The sequence below is a fragment of the Leptosomus discolor genome, chromosome 3 (genome assembly GCF_034619465.1).
Source record: "Leptosomus discolor isolate bLepDis1 chromosome 3, bLepDis1.hap2, whole genome shotgun sequence".
Taxonomy (NCBI): domain Eukaryota; kingdom Metazoa; phylum Chordata; class Aves; order Leptosomiformes; family Leptosomidae; genus Leptosomus; species Leptosomus discolor.
In genome coordinates this window covers 45,939,659-45,961,479 of record NC_141393.1, presented here as the reverse complement: position 1 = coordinate 45,961,479, position 21,821 = coordinate 45,939,659, and the positions used below count along the sequence as shown (strand labels likewise).

General features: G+C 43.2%; 1 protein-coding gene across 1 annotated transcript; it reads right to left on the bottom strand.

Annotated features, from left to right (window-relative positions):
* Window positions 1-3,179: 3,179 nt before the first annotated feature.
* Window positions 3,180-17,028, bottom strand: SYT13 (synaptotagmin 13). Its single transcript, XM_009948618.2, has 6 exons — window positions 16,846-17,028; window positions 11,609-11,831; window positions 9,818-9,952; window positions 7,895-8,205; window positions 3,756-3,885; window positions 3,180-3,484 (listed from the first exon to the last, which is right to left on the bottom strand). The coding sequence occupies exons 1-6, from the start codon at window positions 17,026-17,028 to the stop codon at window positions 3,180-3,182; spliced, it is 1,287 nt and encodes a 428-aa protein (XP_009946920.1).
* Between the last annotated feature and the right edge of the window lie 4,793 nt (window positions 17,029-21,821).

Sequence of the window (21,821 nt, the reverse complement as noted above, 5' to 3'; positions counted from 1 at the left end):
AGGGTCATTAAAATAAGTAGGAGGCAGAACTAGAGAAATCACTTGGCAGCAAGGCAAATATTTGGCCCTTCAGGCTTTCCGGTGCCAGCCAAATAGCATCATAACATGAAGTTATCCTTCTTATCATTATCCTAAAAGAAGGAAGAATCACAGTGCTACCGGGAACCTGTATGTAGAGTAGGCCGACATTACAATGAATTTTGCACTTAAATGGAAATAATGATTCCAAATCTATAGTTATATCTACAGGCAAATCATGAACACAGCAACTATTAAGAATTTGCTGTCAACTAGAACTCTGTGTCTAGTTTATTCACAGCATCCTACAGCTTTTTCTTAACAAACAAAACCCCATAGAGCAAAACAAGAAGTCAATTTTCTTTTTGTTTGAATCCCCTCTAGCTGGTGGAGCGATATCAGAGATTAAAACATTAGGTATAAGATGCATTGGCATACTTCGCTTTTCTGTTTGGTTGGTTGGTTGTTTTGTCAAAGCTGTTTTTATCACTCTTTTCAAAATGATCCTGTAACTCCTGGCTACACCACCTATAAAGGGAACAGCAGTGTAAAGATAACAGAGTTTTCAGTGTGCATCAACCTTGTCGATCTCTTCACAGAACGACAGCATTACTGAGGATGGAAAGAACCTGTAGTGATCTTGTCCAAAATCACCCCTGCTCAAAGTGGGGTAAATTAGAGCAGGTTGTTCAGCGTTGTATCCTGTCAGATGTGGAGTGTCTCTGAGCATGGGGAGTCCCAACAACCTCTGTTGGCAACTTGTTCCAGAGTTTGGCCATCCTCATAGTGAAAAAGGGGGGTTTTCTTTTTTTTTTTTTTTTTTGTGTATTCAAATGGAATTTCCTGTACTGCAATTTGTACCCTTGCCTCTTGTCCTATCACTGGACATCACTGAAAAGACTCTGGCTGCATCTTCTTTTCTCCTCTCCCAGATCAGGTATTTATATATATTGACAAATTCTCCCCCCGGCCCTTCTCTTGACCAGGCTGAACAGTCCCAGCTCTCTCAGCCTCCCCTGCTACAGAAGACACTCCAGTCCCGTAATCATCTTCATGGCCGTTTGCTTCATTCTCTTCAGTAAGTCCATCTCATTCTTGCACTGGGGAGCCCAGAACTAGGCACAGCACTCCAGATGTGCCCTCACTAGTGCTGAGTGCAGAGGAAGGATCACCTGCCTTGACCTGCTGGCAATGCTTTTCCTAATGCAGCCCAAGACACTGTTGGCTGCCTTTGCTGCTGAACATTGCTGGCTCATGTTCAACTTGGTGTCCAGCAAGACACCCAGGTCCTTTTCTGGAAAGACGCTTTCCAGATCGTCAGCCCCCCCAGCTTTGCACTTCTCCTTGTTGAATTTTGGGAGGTTCCTGTCAGCCAATTTCTCCAGCCTCTCCACATCCCTCTGAATGGCAGCACAACTGCATCACGTATCAACCGCTACTCCCAGTTTTGTATTGTCTCCAAACTTGCTGAAGGCACACCCTGCCCCTTCATCCAGATCATTTATGAAGATGTTAAACAGTGTCAGTCCCACTACCCGTCTCAGTCACCACTAGTGTCGGGCTTCCAACTGATTTTCATTCCGCTCTTCATAACCCTCTGTGCCTGGCACTTCAGCTGTTTTTCAGACACTGGTTCTGGCAGTTTCCCTTTGCCAACAGGATGGCAGCCTTCACTTGACAATCTGCTAGACTTGTTTGACTAAGCCATCAAAATGGGATGGATACTAGATAAAGCCTATCTTAATGTTTTGAATTAAACAGAGGATCAAATTGACCCTGCAAATACAAAGTTCTCCAAGTCTTTCAGTGCTACAAACTACGTGGTTCTGTTTTCAGATTTTTGGATGCCTTGTCCCCATGGAAGTCCCTTAAAATTTTGTCTACTACTTCAAATGAAGTGGTAGGACAAGCAATGTGCTTATGGGGTCATAACATCATCACTGACAACACCAGACTTTCAGTCCATCTAGACACGAAAAAAGGGCAGTTAACAGTAACATGTAAGCCACAACAAATCTTGAAAGTGCACACACAAAAAAACAAGCCCTGGAGAGTCTGTCTGGTCAGTGAATTCCTTCTGTCTGGTAGTGATGAAATAGATGGCAGTTCTTCAGGGTTGTCTTTGAGTACTTCTGGTATGAGGATTTGAGTGCGATAGTTAACTGTCAAACCAAACCCATCAATCAACTGCTAAGGTATGAAATGATCCCACTTCTTTTGCTTAGTCTTAGATGTTGCCTGGAATATAATTAAAGTATTTGAAACTTTCTAGCTCAGAAAAACCCAAGAAAAACCCTCAGAAAAGATGGCAGTAAGCAGAAATATTTGGTCTAAGTTTTTGGAAGTAACATCAACAATAACTTTTTGTCGAGATTTAGGGTCTTCCTGGGTGACACTGTAGAAAGATAGAAGAATCCTGAAACATTCATATTTTCCACAGTTTTCATGAATCCTAAATGCAAGGTATCAAACACTCCAGGAAACAAAAGCAAAGGAAGGTGTTTGACTTGTTGTTTGGCAGTGTTTGCTTCAAAGGCTACACAGGATGATAGTGTTGACTGTCTCAACTCTCTCTTCTTCCTCTGTTCTCTCCCTTAGTTCTGTATCTTTTTCTAGGAATCTATCTACTGCACATTGGCTTCTCTGTCTCTTTCATACTGATACATTGGGTCTGCAGTCATAGTTTTGTGATCTTAATTTCTCACAGTCTTGCAGAGTATTATGAAGAAGAGTGACTGGTAAAACATATGCCATGCGTTTGTGATTATGGAGCCAGGACTCATCAAGGGACTTGGGTGACAGTGCCAGATGCCAAGGAGTGGCTTACATTTCCAGGATACCTTTGATCCCCTCTGCACCCCTACAGAAACGAGGACCTCACAGAAATGATAGTGGGCAAGCTAGTAAAATTAATTCAAATTATCCAGGCAGTCAAACCCCTTGTTTGAGATAACCGCTTGATGAGGCAAGAGATTGTCCTTTAAATACATTTTCCAGACAGTTTCCTGGGCTAGGATGAGGCAAGAAAATCATAGAAGGTGGTGTAAGAAGAATGTTGTGCCAAGCAGCTTTGTGGAGGGGAAGGTGGAAGGTGAAATGCAGCTTATTCCCACAGGCTCCAAGGCCTGGTGGAAATCTGTGTGGCAGAAATCATGATGAGCCTACGTATGGAGCTGGTGCCACATGGCTATCTGTCTTCTGGGGTTCCTCAGCATTTCTTCCCAGTGGTTCCTCTCTGTGCCCATGAGGTGTAAGCCCAGGCTGCACTTGCCAAGGACATAGCTCTGCCCAGCACCATCCTGGCTCAGCATTTCCAGCTCCACGCTGGAGGCACGCAGGAGCTCATGAGGCACCTCAAACATGATCATCTCATTCCACACAGGGTTGATCCTGTGTTTTGCACGCTTGGTCTGCTTCTTCTTCAGCTTCAAGGACTGATGCCTCAGTGTCACCTTGACAGAAACATCTGTATAGGAAGTGAAGAGAGACACCATATTAATGAGCATGCAGCAAAATGAATGCAAGAGAATTTTAACTGGTGTTGTCAGACTGAGAGAGAGAACATCAGAAACATTGATCTTGAGGGGCTGGGTTTTCACTTTTTAGAAACTATTCAAATCTGTTTTTCTAAGCCAAATATCTATTTTTTTTCTGCCAAACACCACCCTTCCCGCTTTGTTTCTAGATTTACATAATAGCAGAAACAATAGTCTCTGTTTTCTTGCTATTCTACTCACCATTGCCAAGTAGGTCTTTCAGCTGCTTGGAATGGAGATTTTTAGCCTTAATAATCACCACCAGCAGGCGGTTAGCTGCTGGCAGGTAGCTGATAGAGAGCAGAACTTCCCCGTGGCCCGTAGATGGCTCCTGGAAACAGAGACACAGGAAGGGTTAATTTTTTATACAATCTTGGCCATAACATTAGGAAAACTAAGTAGTACAAGGTGATGGGTGGAAGGTTGTGGACCAAGTTGTCTCCCTGTCTTTGTACAGGAGATCATTCCAGTTACACTGGTAGAGAATAAACTTGTCGAAGTTGTCTGAGAGGGCTCCTCTGCTCATAAGGCCCTCATCTGAGTTACTGCTTTCTTTTGTAACTGGAAAGTAACTGCTTCCTACAATCTACTTTTAGCGGAATTTTTAGTCAGAAGAAGAGGATTGGGGGCTGAACTACCTGCAAGTAGTCAGACACTCCTTTCCTAAGAGATTATCTAGTTACCCTGTATTTATGTCCCCTACTTCCATTACAGCTTTTCATAATTCATTCTTCATTTCAGCCGCTGCTTTTGTCAGGAGGCTTTGACTAGCTGTGGACACCGGTCCACACCACCTAGCAGGAGTGTAGGGCTCCCTGGGAAAGAGCAGGTGATACCCAGGGCTGTGCCACACAGCCAGGCTCTGGAGCTGGATTTGAACATTCTCTGACACCCTTACTTGCTGTGGGAAAAAACCCAGCCAACCTGAAATCTTCCATGAGCCGGCACAGTGCCTTCCCTCGGGCCTGCGACCACACCTGAGGGCTTTTGTCCAGGGCAAATGCTCCAAACCATCATTTTTCCCCCCCTTTTCCTTTCTTTTACTACTTTCTTCCCATTAGTGATTGGACCTTTCTCCCCTGCCTTCCTGCTTGCCCTGGACAAGCTCCCCTCTCCTGGGAGAGCAGGGCCATGTCCTCCTCAGGAGCTGATGAAGAAGGAGAGAAACGCACACACTGGTGTGCGCAGAGCTGCCAGCCTGTGGCAAGGGGCAAAAGGGGAGCAGTTATTCTCTCAGTGAGTAGGAACTCGTGACAGAAATCTGGTTTAGTGTGAGGTTAATGACCCAGAAGCGTCCCAGAAAGCCAACATCAATTCAATAGACTCTCTTTGGACTCCTTAGCATGATTTACATGCTTTAGGACAGACAGCCCTTCTCCAGGCCATTTCTGTGCTCTGCATTCTCACTTCTAAGTGAGCCATAAATATTTCAAATTAAGTTTTCACCTGGTTACTTGCAACAGGCAAGGACAGGCCCCTGTGTGCCCCACATGAGCTGATGAACTCTACAGAACATGACTGTCATCGCTGTCTGGTTTGAATGACTTATTTGTTGTGCACAAATCAGGTGGGAGGCGATTAGCAAGGAAGCCTGAAATTCAATTCCAAATCAACCCAAGTAAATATTTTTTTTTAATGCACTCAGATAGCAATGAAGGGCTCATATGCATTTCACTTACATAAATCCTGTCCTAAATCCAAGCAGATCTTAAAAACACGCACACATAAAAACAAGCAGAGGCAGATTCAAATAGTCGTTGGTCCACTACAAAAGAATGGGTGTTTGTACATGGAGGGACAAATACAAATACCACCTCAATACAAACCCACTATATAGGCAAGTCATAAGCTTCTTTTGTTTATTTGTCCCATCTACATCTCACCAGGTCCCACTCTATAGCTCTTGGCCAGAATTTGGTTCCTGTAGCTTCAGGAACAGATAGATACAGTGGAGACTGGGGGGTAAGGGGTGGCAGGGCTCTGTAAACGTGCACGCACGCACGCATGTACATGAACACATGTCTTGCACATACATGCCACATTTTGTGCTTATGGCTTTCTAGTTCCTAATATTCTAATCAAGTTTTTGACCACCTTGTCTGTACCCACGTGAAACCAAAACCTACAATGGTTGGTCTCTGCTGGAGTTTTGTGTGAAGAGACCAATCCAGAGGTACTTTTCCTTACCCCTCTTTCTGGGTTTTGGGGGGGGGGGGTGTATTTTGTTGTTGTTGGTTTTTTTTCTCTTCTCCCTATTAAATCCATAACCTTCACTTTGTGCTGCAACCTTGCAAATTCACACAACCACCAGAGCTTCAGCTTCCTTTCTGTGCAATACGGATAGAAAGGATCAGGGGATCATCAATGAATTATGTGTGCAGGGCACCATGAAATCACAAACGGGAAGGTGCTATGCGAAGAGCAGCTATCTTCGCTGTCATTAGCAAAGCGCTGGGAGGGAAGGAAGACAAGATAAGATATCAGTCTTCAGTATCTACACTTTACATTGCTCACAGCAGTCCATGAATTCCTGAATACTAACTCCATTACCAGGTTAGCTGTAAGCTCCCTGCTGAGCTCCTTCTCTTTTGTGTGGGGGAATTACTGGGAAGGTAGGAATGAAATTTCTGCAGCTGATGGCTTTTCAAGGAAATGTCAGACTTTAAACAAAGCCCAGTTAACTTTGTTCCTGGATGGATGCTGTCAAAAATAGCTCCTCTTTTTTGATCAGCTTTTCCTCACTCCCTTCCGCTCTGGTTCTCAATGAATGATTCAGGATCTGTACATAAGCTATCTGTGCAGTGGTTGGCTCTCTCAGGTCCCAGATGACGCAAATTCAGCTTTCACTGCACATCCTCAGCTCAAACTGGGGCACTGTTCAGCAGTACTGTTAGTGTTAACCTTGTGCTGTCAGCCTGGAGAAGAAATGAATGCTGCCTTGTTTCTATGCATAGTTGGGAAGCTGGACCAAGGCAGAGTACCCAATCAGGACTCCATCAGGTGTACTGGAGTGACAAGTGACCATTGCTGTGAACAGGCTGTTCCTTGGGTGTTGCTTACAAAGCAGATACTACAGTAGATTGGGGATGGGAGTGGGGCGGAGAAGGGAAGAGCTACCTATCTCGATTTAGGAATTTAAATAATTATATTGGAATAATTTCTTTTGGATATCTCTTTTTACAGCAACAAACTGGGAACTCATTTCAATTTAGGGCTATTAGACAAATATTTAGCCTTGTGCTTGAAGTTTATCTGAATCATCAGACCACCCATTTGTTTCTGCTGCCTGTTTCCCTGCCACAGGTTTTTTAAAGTGGCCAACCCTATTAGCATTCAAGTGGCAATCAGATAAATTAGCATTATTGGAAATCAAAAATGCTAACTCTGTACTCTGTGTCAGTGGCCAACTCGGTGGAGAGCCCTCACCATTGACAGTGACAGGCAATAATTTATTTCAGCATGCTTAGCGACAATGTTGGTGGTGTTTCACATTGCTCACCCCATACCATATCAGAGCACAACAGGTACCTGTTCATAGCGATGTACTAGTAGCAACAGTAGCAGCACCCTACTGCCATGTTGTTAAGTATATTGCTGCTGTGAGAACAATAATCTAGTTCATGTCAGGGAAAAGGCCCCTGAGGAAATGTACAAGAAGTTAGTGCACAGGAAGCACCCCCTGTACCTACTTCAAGTACTGTTGGAATCCTTCCTTCCATTTTCCCTGTGCAGCTGGGAAGGTGTGGATAAGGAAGAAAAGGGAGGTTTTGATGTTTAAGAAAATCAACACAATGCAATAAGTGATATTTTAACATCTCCCAGAATGAGTAGCACTGATGGATTGATCCCAGTATGGATGAGTGGTCTCCTAGCTTAAGGCTTCCTGGAGTACCACCATATGCCCTACCTGCACCCAGGTCTGCAGAACCCCTCCTCCTGCTCTGTAGGCACTCTGGTATTTCAGCTCTGGCCACCACCATCCTGCATTGCTAATTCACAGAAACTCACGTAACTTTTTCTAGACATAGGCTTTGAATTACTCATATCAGTGTCAGATCATCATGTAATTGAGGGAGGAGGAGAGGGAGTTTTGACACATCATTACTGCTGGGAGCTGTAGATGGAAGGGCTGGGTTGATGGGCCCTGAATTCTGAAACAGTTAGCTACAGACCGACACACAGCAGCGCAGAGTGACCTCTGCAGTGACATGTCACACCTCTAAACCTGGCTCCAAACAAATAAAGCCACACAGTGACATGCAGCGATCTTGGAGAGGGCTTCTCTTGTCCAAACAATTAATCATTAGTTTCTGGACTACCAACACAGAATGAGTCCATACCTTCTCTGGGGTCTTTAGCCTTTCCCACTGGGCTATCCCAAAGGACTCTATGTTAGCAAGGCTCAGTTTGAGTTCCCCCACAATGCTGTGTCTGGAGAACTTGTCGCAGTTTCTCAGGGTGAGAGTCAATGTCCCCTCTGGCCTCTCCTCCTCAGTTAATGGGAATCGCAGGACCTCCTCCCAGAGGGTGTGAAGTACCTTCTTCTTCAGCTCTGTCTGGGCCTCAGCAATGCCAGACTTGCTCACCAGGGTGCCCAGTATGTAGCAATGGCAGCTAGCGTCTTGGTCCCCACTCATTCTGCCATGCATAGCTGGAAAAGAAAGATTGATTCTAAGGACCTCTCACAAAAGACAGCCCTGAAATATCTGTGGTTAAATTGCTTATTTCATTACAGCCATAAAATAAAACAGCTTTATAGACATTGATCCCTGTTCCTGCTTGCATGGGGCAGACTAAGCCATGACCCCATGCTGTGGTGTTTTCCTCATGCTGCACAATGTTCTTGTCCTTCTGACACTGCAGAAGGATTCTGTTAGCATTTGGGTGAGCAACATCTGAGTTCAAGGAAACATGCTCTGTCAAAAGATGGAGAGCAGCAGTAAGATGAGACACAGCACGGGGATGGGCAGCTTACTTTTACCTTGGCACAGAAAGAAAGCTTCTTACAAAGTCTTTGAAAGCAGGATGGTCAGTCACAGACATCAGAGATGGGTGAGACCTCCCTTTTGGCACACCTCTCTGCAGGCCAGTGTGGGACACGTCTAAGGGTTATTACATTCTGCTTGTCCAACCTCTGGTAAATGACTCCTTTGGAAGCTGTCTCACAGCCCAAAAGATCTGTGTCAAGAGACATTTATCCCTAATTTTATATCCCTTTTATGTTGAAAAGCCTAGAGTGAGAATGGCATTTCACACTCCTCTTCAGCTGCATCAACAGAATTGCTCTGCCTTCTCCACAGCAAAAGGAGCATGCCTTCCTCCGAGGGATTATGAAACAGCATGGCTTTGTGGGCAAAACTGAAGCCCTTGCTGCAGCCAGTACAAGGACAACTGCTCCCGAGCTGTCAGGTCTCATGGTTCGCAGAGGTCTCCTGGTTTCTCAGGGGAGTGGAGCTGGGGAGTAGAGCCAGACGCTACCCTGGTGGCAGTGGGGCACCCAGGGAGTGCAGGAGAGTCAGGGTGGCAGCCCACAGACATGGGTGTCCACCCTGGATGGGAGCTGTAGGCTTGCTGCTGGCAGGTGGCCCACCGCAGCAGCTATCATTTAGCACCCTTTCAATTCTCACTTCAGAGGGTATGATTTGATTAGTTTTCCACAGAGATCTGCACTGTGCATGAATTATTCAGTCAGTTTATTTTACTTTCCCAGAGGAACTGGTGATGCTCTAGCCCTGAGTGGAGAACCTGTTAGAGTTGTCAGTTCCCACTTCAAAGAGTGACACAGAGCCTGGATGCCTGGCCAGGCACAGCCAGAGGGACCTTCCTCAATGTCCTACAAGATAAGCCTGGTGCCTCCAGCTTAGCCTTTGACTTGACTTGAGGAAGAAGCAGTAGGGAGTGGGTCAAGTTGAAGAATGAAAGTTATAGAGAGGAAGGGGATAGCAACCCCCTTCCCCCTGCCCCCAAAGGAAAAAATAAAAAGAGGAGGTTGCTTTGTTCTGTGTCTGGGACTGTAGAAGCCCATCTTGGTTCCTGATTTCTGCTTTTGAGCTGTGCAAAGTGTTGTTCCCAAGCCATGCCCTGAATGCTCACTTCAAGCAGTGACATTGCCAGGTACTTCTATTCTGCAAGCCCAGAACCAGTGAAACATCCAGTGGTCCTGGGGACATATGTTGATGTTAAGGTAGGAGGGGAACTCTCTACAAAATCAACAGGTGTCTTGTACCCTCCAGATGAAGAATCACCAGTACACTGCTGCTTACCTTCCAGAAGGGCCACACACAGCTCGGCTTTTTGTTGATCATACGCAAGGGAGTAGCGCAGCTCAGGGGCCTGGTTACAGCTGGCTGCCCTCTCGGGGTTCAAGTGTTCTGTGACACACACGTCCTTTACCACACCTGAAACTGAAATAACCCCTTTAGCAAGCTGGTCTTCACCTTCCAAGGAGAATAAATCCACCCTGTCATGACTCAACTTTCCTAAATGTCTTACTATTCCTGCACCTCATATGTTCCTTCTTCCTCCGTCACCATATCTTATTTCTTCTCTGTTTTCTAACACTTTTGGCTCTTTCTACAGCACTTGGACAAGCCTTTTGCTCTCTACCACCCTGTGCTCTAAGATGGTTCACACACTTGCTCTTTCACCTTGTGCCTAGGCCAAGATGTCTAAACTACATTAATCACTGGATAGATTGGTTTAAATCGTTTTTAACTCACATTGGTGAATTATATCTTGTGTTCTTTGCAACAAGAACTTGAGTCTGTGTATGAGCTACCATCTAACTCTATGCTAGTTCAGATCTCTCTAAACGTTTCTTGGTTTTAACAATACAGTCTTTGTCATGCAGAAGACATCTATTTTCATAGCACTTGACCAGGTTGAAGATAATGAGCTTGGGAAGTTGTGAGGCAGTTTCTCCACATGTGATTTTGAAGCTGAGTACATATTTCATACTGAAATAAAGCAAGTTTCAAGACCGAAAGGGAAGCCACAGCTTTTTGTCATCAAAAGCTGTAATAAAGCAAGCTCAACTCTGATTCATGCAGAAAGCACTAGTAGGATCAGTCCTCCTAAAAATCTCAGCCGCAGTCCAGACCAGCTGAATGTGGCAGTGAAAAGAGTACTCAACAATTCTTGCTTTATTTCAACAACAATTGAGCCATGAAACCAGGCACAGCAGGAAGCAAACTTGCTTGTGCCGTTAGCAGTGCAGAGAGACTCTTACACCAATAAAGCTTTACCCTACATGCAGCCATCATCCTTCAGCCTCTCCACCCTATCATCTTCTCCCTGACACCTAAGGATGTGGCTCAGACAGTCTTTTCCTCCAATGCAGCTGCTTCCTGTGGTACTTTCTTTTCCATATTCACAAGTCTCAGGGTGAAAAGGTGAATGTAGCAATTGTCCTCCCAGAAGGACAAAAATATAATCTCAAGCAATTTTAAAAAACTAAAAAGAGTTTTCTTTAAAAAAATCATGACAGATGGCATTGTGTCTCTGGCAAATCTTTAGAAAGGTTTTATTAATGCGGTAACCATGAGTCAATTATCCTGTTAAAAGACAACTGTGAAGGTAAAAATAAGTATGGAAGCAACCCAGACATGCTGCCAGATGTATATCATTAACTTTGCATTTTGTCTTAGGCTCCAGGAATCTTATGTTCCAGGCTTTGGCATGTTACCCTTTGGGCTGGCTGGAAAACAAAAATTCTGTTTGGCAAAAATGTCTGAGGTGTCAGCCTTTGGTTTCACTGCACAACAAGCTAAGACCATCTCAGCAAACCAGTGGGAAAAAAAGCAGCAGAGAAAGTACAATCATCAGACACAACTACATCTGTGTTATCTGAATGTCCTGATGAGCCCCATGACTACTTTCTATTAAAGACAGGCTTTGAAGACAGAACTCACTTACAATCTCCATAATAAGAGAGCAAAAAGTGCCTCGTCTTCATTTTCACATTTATCTCTCTAACTACAATCACATTATGCTCAGAAGTATTACAGATCTACACCAGAAAAGCAATTGTTAGTCTGAAGACCAAACACTCCTACCGTTTTGAGGGAGAACAAACAGCTCTTCATTGACTTGTATCTTCATCCTGTTCTCATCCAAACCAGTATGTTTTCCAGTAGCCGGTTCTTCTGTTGTCTTCAGAGAGTACTGCGTGTAGTTAACAATTTCAGGTGAAGTTACTACTGGTTTGGGGCCATAAATGTTGGGAAACTTCAGCAGTGCTCGAGGCTGGACTGGCTCTGCAGTTTTCTTAACGTTGAACTGAAAGTGAAAACCTTGTTTATTACTTTGCTCTAATGAGACTAATTTTTCTTATTCTCTAAATGTTAAATGAGCTGAGACAAAAGGTGAAAAGACGATGCCTCTGGTCATTCTTACCATCGTTGTTTGTTGTAGAAACCACTGCCTGTGTGTCTAGAGGTTTTCTTGCCAAAGCCAATACCCTTCTATTTGGTGTATGTCTTTTCAGATTTACTCCTCTACAGATGTTTGATTGCAACAAGAAAAAGATATGTTCTTATTGTTTATTTTTCCACTGTTCCTGTACCAGTTAATCCTTCTTTCACAGGTCTGTGTTTTCTCTTAGCACAGAAATCGACCATGAAGTTCATTTTGCTATGATTGAGCTATGGTGTTTTCTACCCTGATGTTTGAAGTCAAATCTAAGATCAAGAGGCTATAGCCACCTACAGATTTCAGAACATTTTACGTGATTATGTAGTAAAGCATATTAGAAAGGCATGGATATTACTATCACTTTGAGCAAGTACGACCATGGTGAAATGAGACAAAGGAGAACTGGTTGAACAAATGAGCCCTGCAATGGCATACCAAGAGTATTCAGTGGTCATCTTGGCCTTTTGGACTATCTCTTGGCTCTGTGGACCAGAGCTCTACCTGGACCTCAGACACACATTTGCCCTTTATTATACCATGATTGAAATCTGGATTTATGTCCAAGTTTGTTCTTAACCTTTCAATTCCCTGCTGAATCGTGAACATGCAATGAACAGAAGAACCTGAAAGATGGTGTAATGCTCAGGCAGCCCAAGCAAGGATCATTACAAAGGCAATACTGTTCTCCCAAAAGAATGAAAAATATCTTTTCCTTATGTCCCAAGAAAGAATCCTGCCTGCTCACAGCTGAAATTGTTCCTGATTCATTTATTTTGGATTCATCAACAGGAAAGAACAAAAGCTGACTAGCAAATGACCCAGTCCCTTGCAACAGATTTTATTAATGTTTCCAAAACATGAAGGACAAAAAGCAGAAGTATAACTGCCATTTTGGTTGATTGTTGTGCAGTGGGATTCTCTCCAACCCCTCTGCCTGCCAACCTATTCTGTGTTAAGTTTAGATCAAGGGTGAGCCAGAAAATGTTTGAAAATGTAATTAAAGTTTTTCATTACTCTCTTTGTTTCCTGTTAATAATGAATGTAGATGATGCCCTGAAGCTCTTGTCTGTGTTGGGACTTTGTGGTCCCAGTTCACACGCCCCGAGGGAGCATACCTGTTCCTCAAGAAATAGATCTGAAGAAAGAGAGCAGTCTTGGACTTTAGCTCTTTAGTCATACTCTGCTTATGGAGAACATAGTACTATGGTTAACACTCACTTGGCAGTGGTAAAAAACTAATTAGGTCAGTGACTCCATCTTCTCAAGGCAGCCAGTGTATCACTGTTTAGGAAGTCCACTATGTAACACAGCATTTTGTCTTGTCTGATTTTAAAGGCTCTGAAAAAGAAGTGCATTCAGCTGAGTTTAGGTATTATGTAAGTCATACAGTGTGGGTCTGTAAGCGAGATCCCTCTTTTAGAGGTGTGAGCCTCATCAGTCCTAAAATAAATAGGAAATTCAAAGTTACTCATTCAAATCGAATGCAGTTTTCCATTCTTCTAAAATTAAAGCAGATCAACCAAGCAAAATATGTTAGGAATCACTAGACAACAGTTTGAAAAAAACAGGTCGCTTTTGTTCTGCAAAGGCATTCCTTCTAACAGGCATACCGTGCCTGCCACAGTGGTCAACCTCTGCTCGTCTCTCTTTCCTGAAGCCACTGTATAAGGCTGCTGTCCTACCAGTCACTGACCATCACACCAGAGCATTATGCCTGCATTGCTGTGTGCTGCTAGTACATGAAGCACTTCGGGATCCTTCAGGATGAAAAACACCATAAAAATGTGAGGAATTGTTAGTACAATCTTTTCTTCCACTTGCTAAAAGCCAGACATTTAGTCAGGAAATCCATCAGCACACAGCAACAAAGAGCTCCACTGGGTCTAAATATTCCTCTTGTCTGTCTGCTCTGCAGAATTAGAGATGAGAGACATATGCAAGCACAGTGGGACTAGCCCACCCCCTCTTCCAACTGCATCTGCCTCTTTATTATTTTTGCTGCCAGCTCTGTTCCCAAGTGCTGTCTGCTAATCTAGTTACAGAGCAGTGCCCTATGGAAGTTCCCTTTGCAAATCTGCAGTGGTATCTTAAATGAAGAGATGAGCAGAAGACTTCAGATAGTTCTGCATAAAATACATGAAAGCAAAGAAACCAAAAGTGGCAAGGAGGCTGCAACTGACCCTTCTGGGTCCCTGCCCAGTGTCACTCAAAAAATACAACAGATTGTTGCCATTGCTGGATGTGTTTAGGAATCTTCATTCTGCATGTTTGCTGGGACTTTGTGAATTTACAGCAGTTTTTCATTGTTCTGTAGACCTATCTTTCTGTTCGAACTCTTCCTCCTCACGTATGCAGGGCATGTCCATGGGGACCCTGTGTCTATAGCAAATACGAGCATCACTGTCATGGGAGGCATGCCAAGTGAATAAAATGCAGTCTTGCTTCATCTTTCTTTTGTCATCTCTGCTTATCAGAATCAGTGGCCCTGACAGCCTTCAATAATTAAGTATGTCAGCAGTGACTAGGACATACAGTGTACTAATATAGTCAGAAAAAAGTCCTGACAGGACAATTTATAAACATAGACACAGATGATAAAACTTTACAAGCTCAGAACTCAATTTGAGATTCATTCCTTCAAGGTGTATAGACTGATTCTGCATCAGTGACAGCATAGGAGTATGCATGTTCCTTTCAAGAAAACTATTTTAATTTGAAAGTATTGTTAAACATATGGAGTATCCAAACTAAGAACATTTTGCACTTTTTGTGACAGAATGTTCATTCGGCTGCTATAATCTGGTCTGATTTCTTTTAAAAAACCCCAAACAAACCAGTAACATTATAAATACTTCTACGATGCTAAAAGAATACAATCACTCAAGTAATAGTGATACACTGAGTGCAAGTTGAATAGTTTGATCCCCTGTTGGTCAAATACTGGATTAAGTTATGGCAAAACTTGATGAATGTAGAAATATTGTGAGGACCACAACCTAATAGCTGCTGGGTACTGGAGGCTTAACTGCGCTTTACAGTGACTTAGTGCTTATTTCAGTCATGCAAGCAGAATGACACCCTGGAGGACAAGCTCCAGGACAGATTAACACTTTCCCTAGGTGTTTACCAAAATGCTGTATAAAAGAAAAATATCCAGTCCAAGGATGGAGTTAGAGTAAGAATTTGAGAGGGTTCTGAGCTGGACGGTTACAACAACAAAAATTTGTAGAAAGAAGCTGATGGTAAAGTTATCTGTGAGCAATGTTGTTCCAGTAAACAGCTAGAAAAAATGCTATGCAAAGGGATATGACTGTCGAAGTTAGACATTTCTCATTCATTTTAACAGTAAACTTGAAAAATCTCAGCATTATTGTACATGCTTATATACAGGAGTTGGCAAATCCCCTGTATGGGTTACAGAAGGCAAGAAAGGAGCCAGGAAAGAACACGACAAAACTATCAAACAGAATAGCAGGTGAAATTCATCCTAGGGAAATATAAATAGGTACTAGGTGGTATTCACTGTGCTCATGGATGAACACTCAGAACTAGCAGCAATCTCTTGAGAAGCCCTAAGCTCAGTGCAGATGTTCATCCATGGTCAGTGGAGCCCTCCTCCCACCCTCCAGCAACCACTAGCTCTGATAATGCGATTCTGTGCATCTGCACCAGATCTTACAATTAGTAGGTTTGGTCACCTTTCCTCAAAACAAACTGCAACAGGAGCATGAGGATGCCATGGCTCTTTTCTACTAAGAGCCTAAGGAGGTAGCCAGAGAGAGACTGAGTATGTATTACAAACATTAGAGAGAAGTTCAATTAGTACACTCTTTAAGAATACAAAACTAATAGGCAGCTCAGATAAATAAAAGGCAAACAAAGACTGTTATACAATGGATCACTGGCCTTTGGAATTGGCTGCTATGGTATAACATTGGGTTGAATGGCTAGATGAAAGCGAAAAGAACATAGGCACATACAAACATCAAGAGCAACAGCCAACAGGTAATACTTTCAGAGACGGACCAGTGCTATAGCTCATGCTGAAGACCGTAGTCAACCAAAGAAATCGGTCAAATATTTCCCTTTGAAGGAGAGCTTCCCATTAATAAGTATATTAGAAGGGTCCTATAATTCCCCTTGCTCTCTCTTCTCTGTACTCAGGAGTACATCATGGGTTTTGGATTCTAACAAGAAAGAAAGACCACATAGGGATGCCTGACATTATCCATACTCCACATTGCTCTTACAGTAAGTGAAAAAGCAATTCACAATGTGACAAGATTGTCCAGTCATCGCACTCTAGATTCTCATTTCCATTTTATTATCATATCAATGCCTTAGTTTAACTTCACACATAATTTATCCCCTCAGTTAGACGGGCAGAGGGAGGAGGAGGGATGGTTTTCACAAGAAACCAGCTGTTGACAGGGAGCTGTCCTGCAGGAACTGTAAGATATCGTGAATAGAGTTAGAGAAATAGCTGCTATAGGAGACCCCAGCAGGAGTCATCTCCTCTTTACAATGCTGCATGCCACCTGGTAAAGTCCAGTCTTCTCTCCTCAGGAAATGATTTCCCTTGTGATTTAGCTTGACAGCTAAGCAGCATTTCCAGTCCTCCTCCCATATTTTTGCCGTTAGCAGCTTTCTCTTCGTCGATGTGGCAGCTGTCTCCTGCTCCAATAATTCTGTGGGTCACTCAGCCCGTCTCTGTTTTTCCCTCACTCCTCCTCCCGTTAACATGTTGTTACATCCTGAACACAGTAAGCATATAAATAGGCAGCATAAATCACATGCTGAGTAGCCTAACAGAAGTGGCATTCCCACCCTCTGCATTTAAAGAAAAATCACAGAGTAAATTAGAGAGACTGTGTCTTACTTGCTGGACTGGCTGAAGCACACTGGGCTTAGTATTTTCCGTGTCCTCCTCTTGGTCCTTTTCTGAGAGTCCTTTCCCAGGTTGCTTGCATTTGCAGAAGCAGGTGAGACCGCAGAGGGCAAGGATGCTAGTTGCAGTCCCTAAGGTAGCCCCCAGGGCTATAACTGGGGCAGATAAAACCATTGTCCTACGCTGCACAGGAATAAAAAGCACAGAAACCCTGTGACTCCTTCTTCTCCCTGGGAGAGCAGCTCTTGCACATCCACTCCGATTTCTAGCCTGGCTTCATTCTCCTTGGAAGTCTGAAAAGAATTCTCCTGTGCAGCAAAGAAAAGGGACCAATCTAGAGTCAGAGATAAATCATCCCACCTTTGCTAGGCAACAAGGCTACCTTTCTATCCTGATGATGGAGTTTCTTCTCCCGGTCGGGTAGAGGAAATAGTGATTGTGGTGCCTGCAATCTCCATATAGCTGCAAACAGGCAGTTTTCATTGAAGCCTGTTCTCCAGCTCCACTGGGAAAAGTCTGATGTGTGATAGAGAGGAAAGACGTCAGCAGAAGGGGCTGGGCCTTGCTAGCTAACTCACAGAAAGTGCATCCAAATGTTTGATCGGCTCTCTAGCAATATTTCTGAGGGCTAGCTTGCTAATTTGCTCAAGAGGTTGAATTTTTCTGTCTTAAAGCAAAGATAGTGATTGCTGAAAGGTATTGGCCTAAGCAGCTCTGTTATGAGAGCATTGCACGATAGTGGTGTAGTCAAAGTAAAGCCTCCGTGTAAGTCAGGCAAAACTTTCTCGTTCTGCAGAGGCTGGGGGACAAACACGTACAAGAATTAAGCACTGTCCCACACCTCACCAGCTTCCGCTCAAAGCACAGGGTCTAAACCTTTTGGAGCTGCTTTCTGTAGCATCAGTGCAGAGTAGCACTTCTATTCAAAAAGGCAGCAGAAAATCCTACCAAAAAAGGCACACTGGCATATACGCTGCTTCCTCAGGAGAGGATGAGAGAGCAAAAACTAATGCTAGATATTACTTGTGCTGATTATTACGCTGGTATCAGGTGGCGGGCTGGTGAGTGCAGTACAAGAACCTACATGAAGACACCTGAAGGGCTACATGTCCATCTCAGTTTTCTCTTGAGATGATGGAGTGATTAACTTTCTCTGACTCATTTATTTTTGCCTTATTTCTCAGACTGCCCAGCTCGGGCAAGAGGAGAATAAATGCCATCTTTTGGTGTGTTTCTTGTGACACATACAACCATTTTCTGGGTTGCTTCACAAGGAGCTCCTGGTGGTCAGAAGATGATTATAATTCTGTGTCACTATATATCTGAACCAGAGTGGAACCAGCAAGCAAAAAGCAAAATATTCCTTATCAGGGTCTGGAAAAAATACCCAGTTCTACTGGGAGTTTGTGTTTCTGTTTTGGAATACAGTTGATGCTGGTGGATCAGGAAAAAAATGAACTATGTACACAGAATTGTTTAGAAATTTGGGGGCGATGGGGGTGGGTGTTCTATTTCTGCAGCTCAGGTTTTACCACAGATTTTTCCTGAAATTTTTATGATGTTCCACATTTTACTCATGACAGCTCACTAGCCTTTGTTCCACTATAGATGACATGTTCACCTCACTGGCACAAAGATTCCCTCACACATCTGACTCTCGCTTTAATTGTTAAAGTTTCCTTTTTAACACTGCAGCATCCTTATGGATGCAGTGCACATTCTACCATCTTGCCTTTTCCTCACCCTACCAGGCTTGTCAGACACATGTCTTACCCCCACTTTCAACCCTCCCGACCCCCCATCAAGGAGAGAATTACGATAGGCTACTTAAGCAGAGACAATCCCCCAATATACCACTGAACGAATGGAAATTGTCTCTTTCAAGTCAGCCCACAGAAGGAAAACCTTGAGTTTTGTCTTCTGTCTGTACAAGAACATAAACGCGGCCATAGCATACTGGACCACTGGCATGTATCTCACTGTGGTTAGTAGTGGGAAGAACATCATGTAAAGGGGATTGCAAAGTCTGACTAAATGCTCCATTTGCTTCCTGCTCTTCGTGGCTCAGGAGTTTCCAAAGCCTTGAGCAGCATCCTTGTGCTTACACCTGCTAATCTGAACTTTATCTGACACAGATGGACTGTTGCAACAATTTGCTGACTTACCTAACAGCTACTTCATTCAGACCACAGCTGAACAGGTAACATTGTAATCATAGGGCCATGAGGTCTTATCTTGAATTTGAAAAACGTACCGTGTTGTTATGGACTTCCACCACCACTCAAGAGAAGTAGAAGAAAGTCTGAAAGAGGACAAAAAGGGTGGACACACTGTTTAGATGCCTTTGATTTCCTCCACAGGATGGGTCCTTCCTCAAGGTGCTAATGAAATCTAACACAGTTAGATCAGAGGCTCCTGAGATTTGGAAACCATATGAAAATGAAGAAGTTGCTGTTAAGGGAAGCATACATTGATAGAGATTTGGAGTGGAGAAGGCATTCAGTCCACTCACGAGATCCATCTTCAATCTTCATGTGTTTTCTCCAAGCTGTTCTGAGAATTACACAAAAATTGCTTACCACAGGCTGTGGAAGCAAGACCACATCAAACTCTTAGCAGGAAATAATTTAATAGTATACCTCTCCAGGATGTTTCTAGAGGCTCATATATGAGGATTAAGTTTTCCTTGACAGAAATTATATATGCTGTGAAATGTAAGATGTAGAGAATCACCATCAGATATCATATTTTAATACTAATAGCCATGCAGCAGCTTTTTGCTCCTTTTGCTAGGAAAACAAAACAGCTCTTTCTAAACATTGAAGATTAGCAGTATGTGAGCTTCTACAAGTGACAGGTCAAAGATTGTGGAATTTTATGTGTGCACTGGTGCATGTAACTGGTACGGATACATAATTTAGCTGTAGCTTTGGCACATACAGTCACTGCATCTATCTGTTGTAGTTGCTTATTTTTAACACATCCTGTTCTAAAAAAATTTGACTATAAATATATTTCAAAGTCATCTTTACACTTGCTTGTTTTACACCAATAATAAAATTGCTTCTTTTTCTTTAAAGCAGTAGAAGGCTAAAATGGGGCCAGGCTAATGACATTTCTCACTGGTTATTCACACTGATATTGTCCAGAATCACATAGCTTTTTTTATCTGTCACATCTGCCATTGGAAAGAGGCTTGCCAAGGTAGAAAGATGAAAGCCTTGTTTTTCAAGCTAAACTTTATGGGCAGGTTCAGGCCTGACAACATATTTTACAGTCACTCTACCCATGTATTTCCTCCAGATACTGAAACAAAGCTTATATAAGAATGACAAAAGCATATACATGTTTTTAATCTCCAGATACTTCAGATATGAATATTCTGTGATGACAAAATATAAGACACTGGACACCCTTTGGTGCTTATAGATTCTTTGTTCCTGCTTTGAGCTTTTCTACAGATATTTTGGGCCTTTCTGTCCATTGACTATATGAAAGAGGCTTCCTCTGAATGAAGAATTGTTAGTACAGATCACATGGAGAATTACAAGAGCTTTTGTATTGCCTGGCTGTTGTTCATGCCTTACCAGAAAAAAAGGCCTTTAATGCAATTGCCAACCACTCAAATAAGCAGGTCAGGGATTTGCAACTTTTATTCTGGCATTAGAAGACACAAATTAAAGTTCCAGAATCCCTCACTATCACAAGGAAAAGCCATACAAGACATACATCTGAATGAAAGATGGTTGCAGACTACTTTCCCTGACTCAGCCCATTCCGTCAGGGGCTGGTATTTGCCAGAGATACTCTGATTCTCACTGAGGTGTTTCACCAGGCAGAAGTGTGAGTTCCCAGAAATGGGAAAGAGGTTTTTTACAGGGAGATCCTTGTACCATTCAGATTTAACCTGAGGGTGTAAGCTCATGTTTTCACTTGTATTGACTTGTTACAAGATTCTGAGATTCTGTGCTACAGAAATGGGAGAGTTTAAACAGGATGATAGTTTCAAATAGCTTGCTAGATCATAGCTAGGTGTTTATGCCACCCAACTTTGAGCACTGAAATAGTCAGTTAATGACAGAAGACCACATATGGCTGTCATGCACTTGTTGAAGAAAATCAAGCATGGCGAAAACAAACACGATGGTAAAAGGCTTGTGCTTACAATGCCTACATCTACCTCTCTGTGCTTTTGTATGCTGTTGCCTCAGGTTGTAAATGCTTTAAGAAAGGCATTTTTGTCTTCCTCCAAGTGGTGAAGTACTCCTCCACCAGATGCTGAAATATTCCAGACCACTGAAATAATCTTTTGCAGTGCTATTAAGACAAAGCAGCTGTCTCTGCATATTTATATGTGAAAAAAAAGAAGTAAGATTTGTGAGAGGAATGTAGGCTTGGCCCCTCCATCACTGTCACTGAAAGAGACCTGTAGATATAAATCAAGTAAATGAAGTAATTAAGAGAAGAACAGAGAAGCATTTGCTAGAAGGGAGATATACAATGATCAACCTCAAGAAAATGAGCTTCAAGCTGTGGTGCTTCAGCTGGTGTTAATGGACATAGAGCTCCTGGAACCTCCAGACTTACAGCAGTACCTGCCAGCTGTGTTTGTAGCCTTTTGCCACTCTGCTACCCTCAGGATGATGATAAGGATTTAGCACACACGTAAAAGGGTCCAGCTAGTTGCATATGTGCAGTGTAGAGGTCATGGTAAATGATTCTGTACTAGGACACTACACTGTCCTGATACCAAGATCTGTGGGATTCAGGAGATCTATGGAAAAAGAATCTGGCTGGATGCCTATTCCAGGAGGCTGCCATGTACCCCCTATCACCAGTGACCACTGTAAACCTGGCTGTGGTACAGCTCTTGCATCCCTTGCGGCAGTGTTGGATGAATACTCCCAGAGGGTGGGAGGCTCAACGCTAGGAAGCAGGGAGAAGGAGCCAAAAAGCAGAAGTGGTCA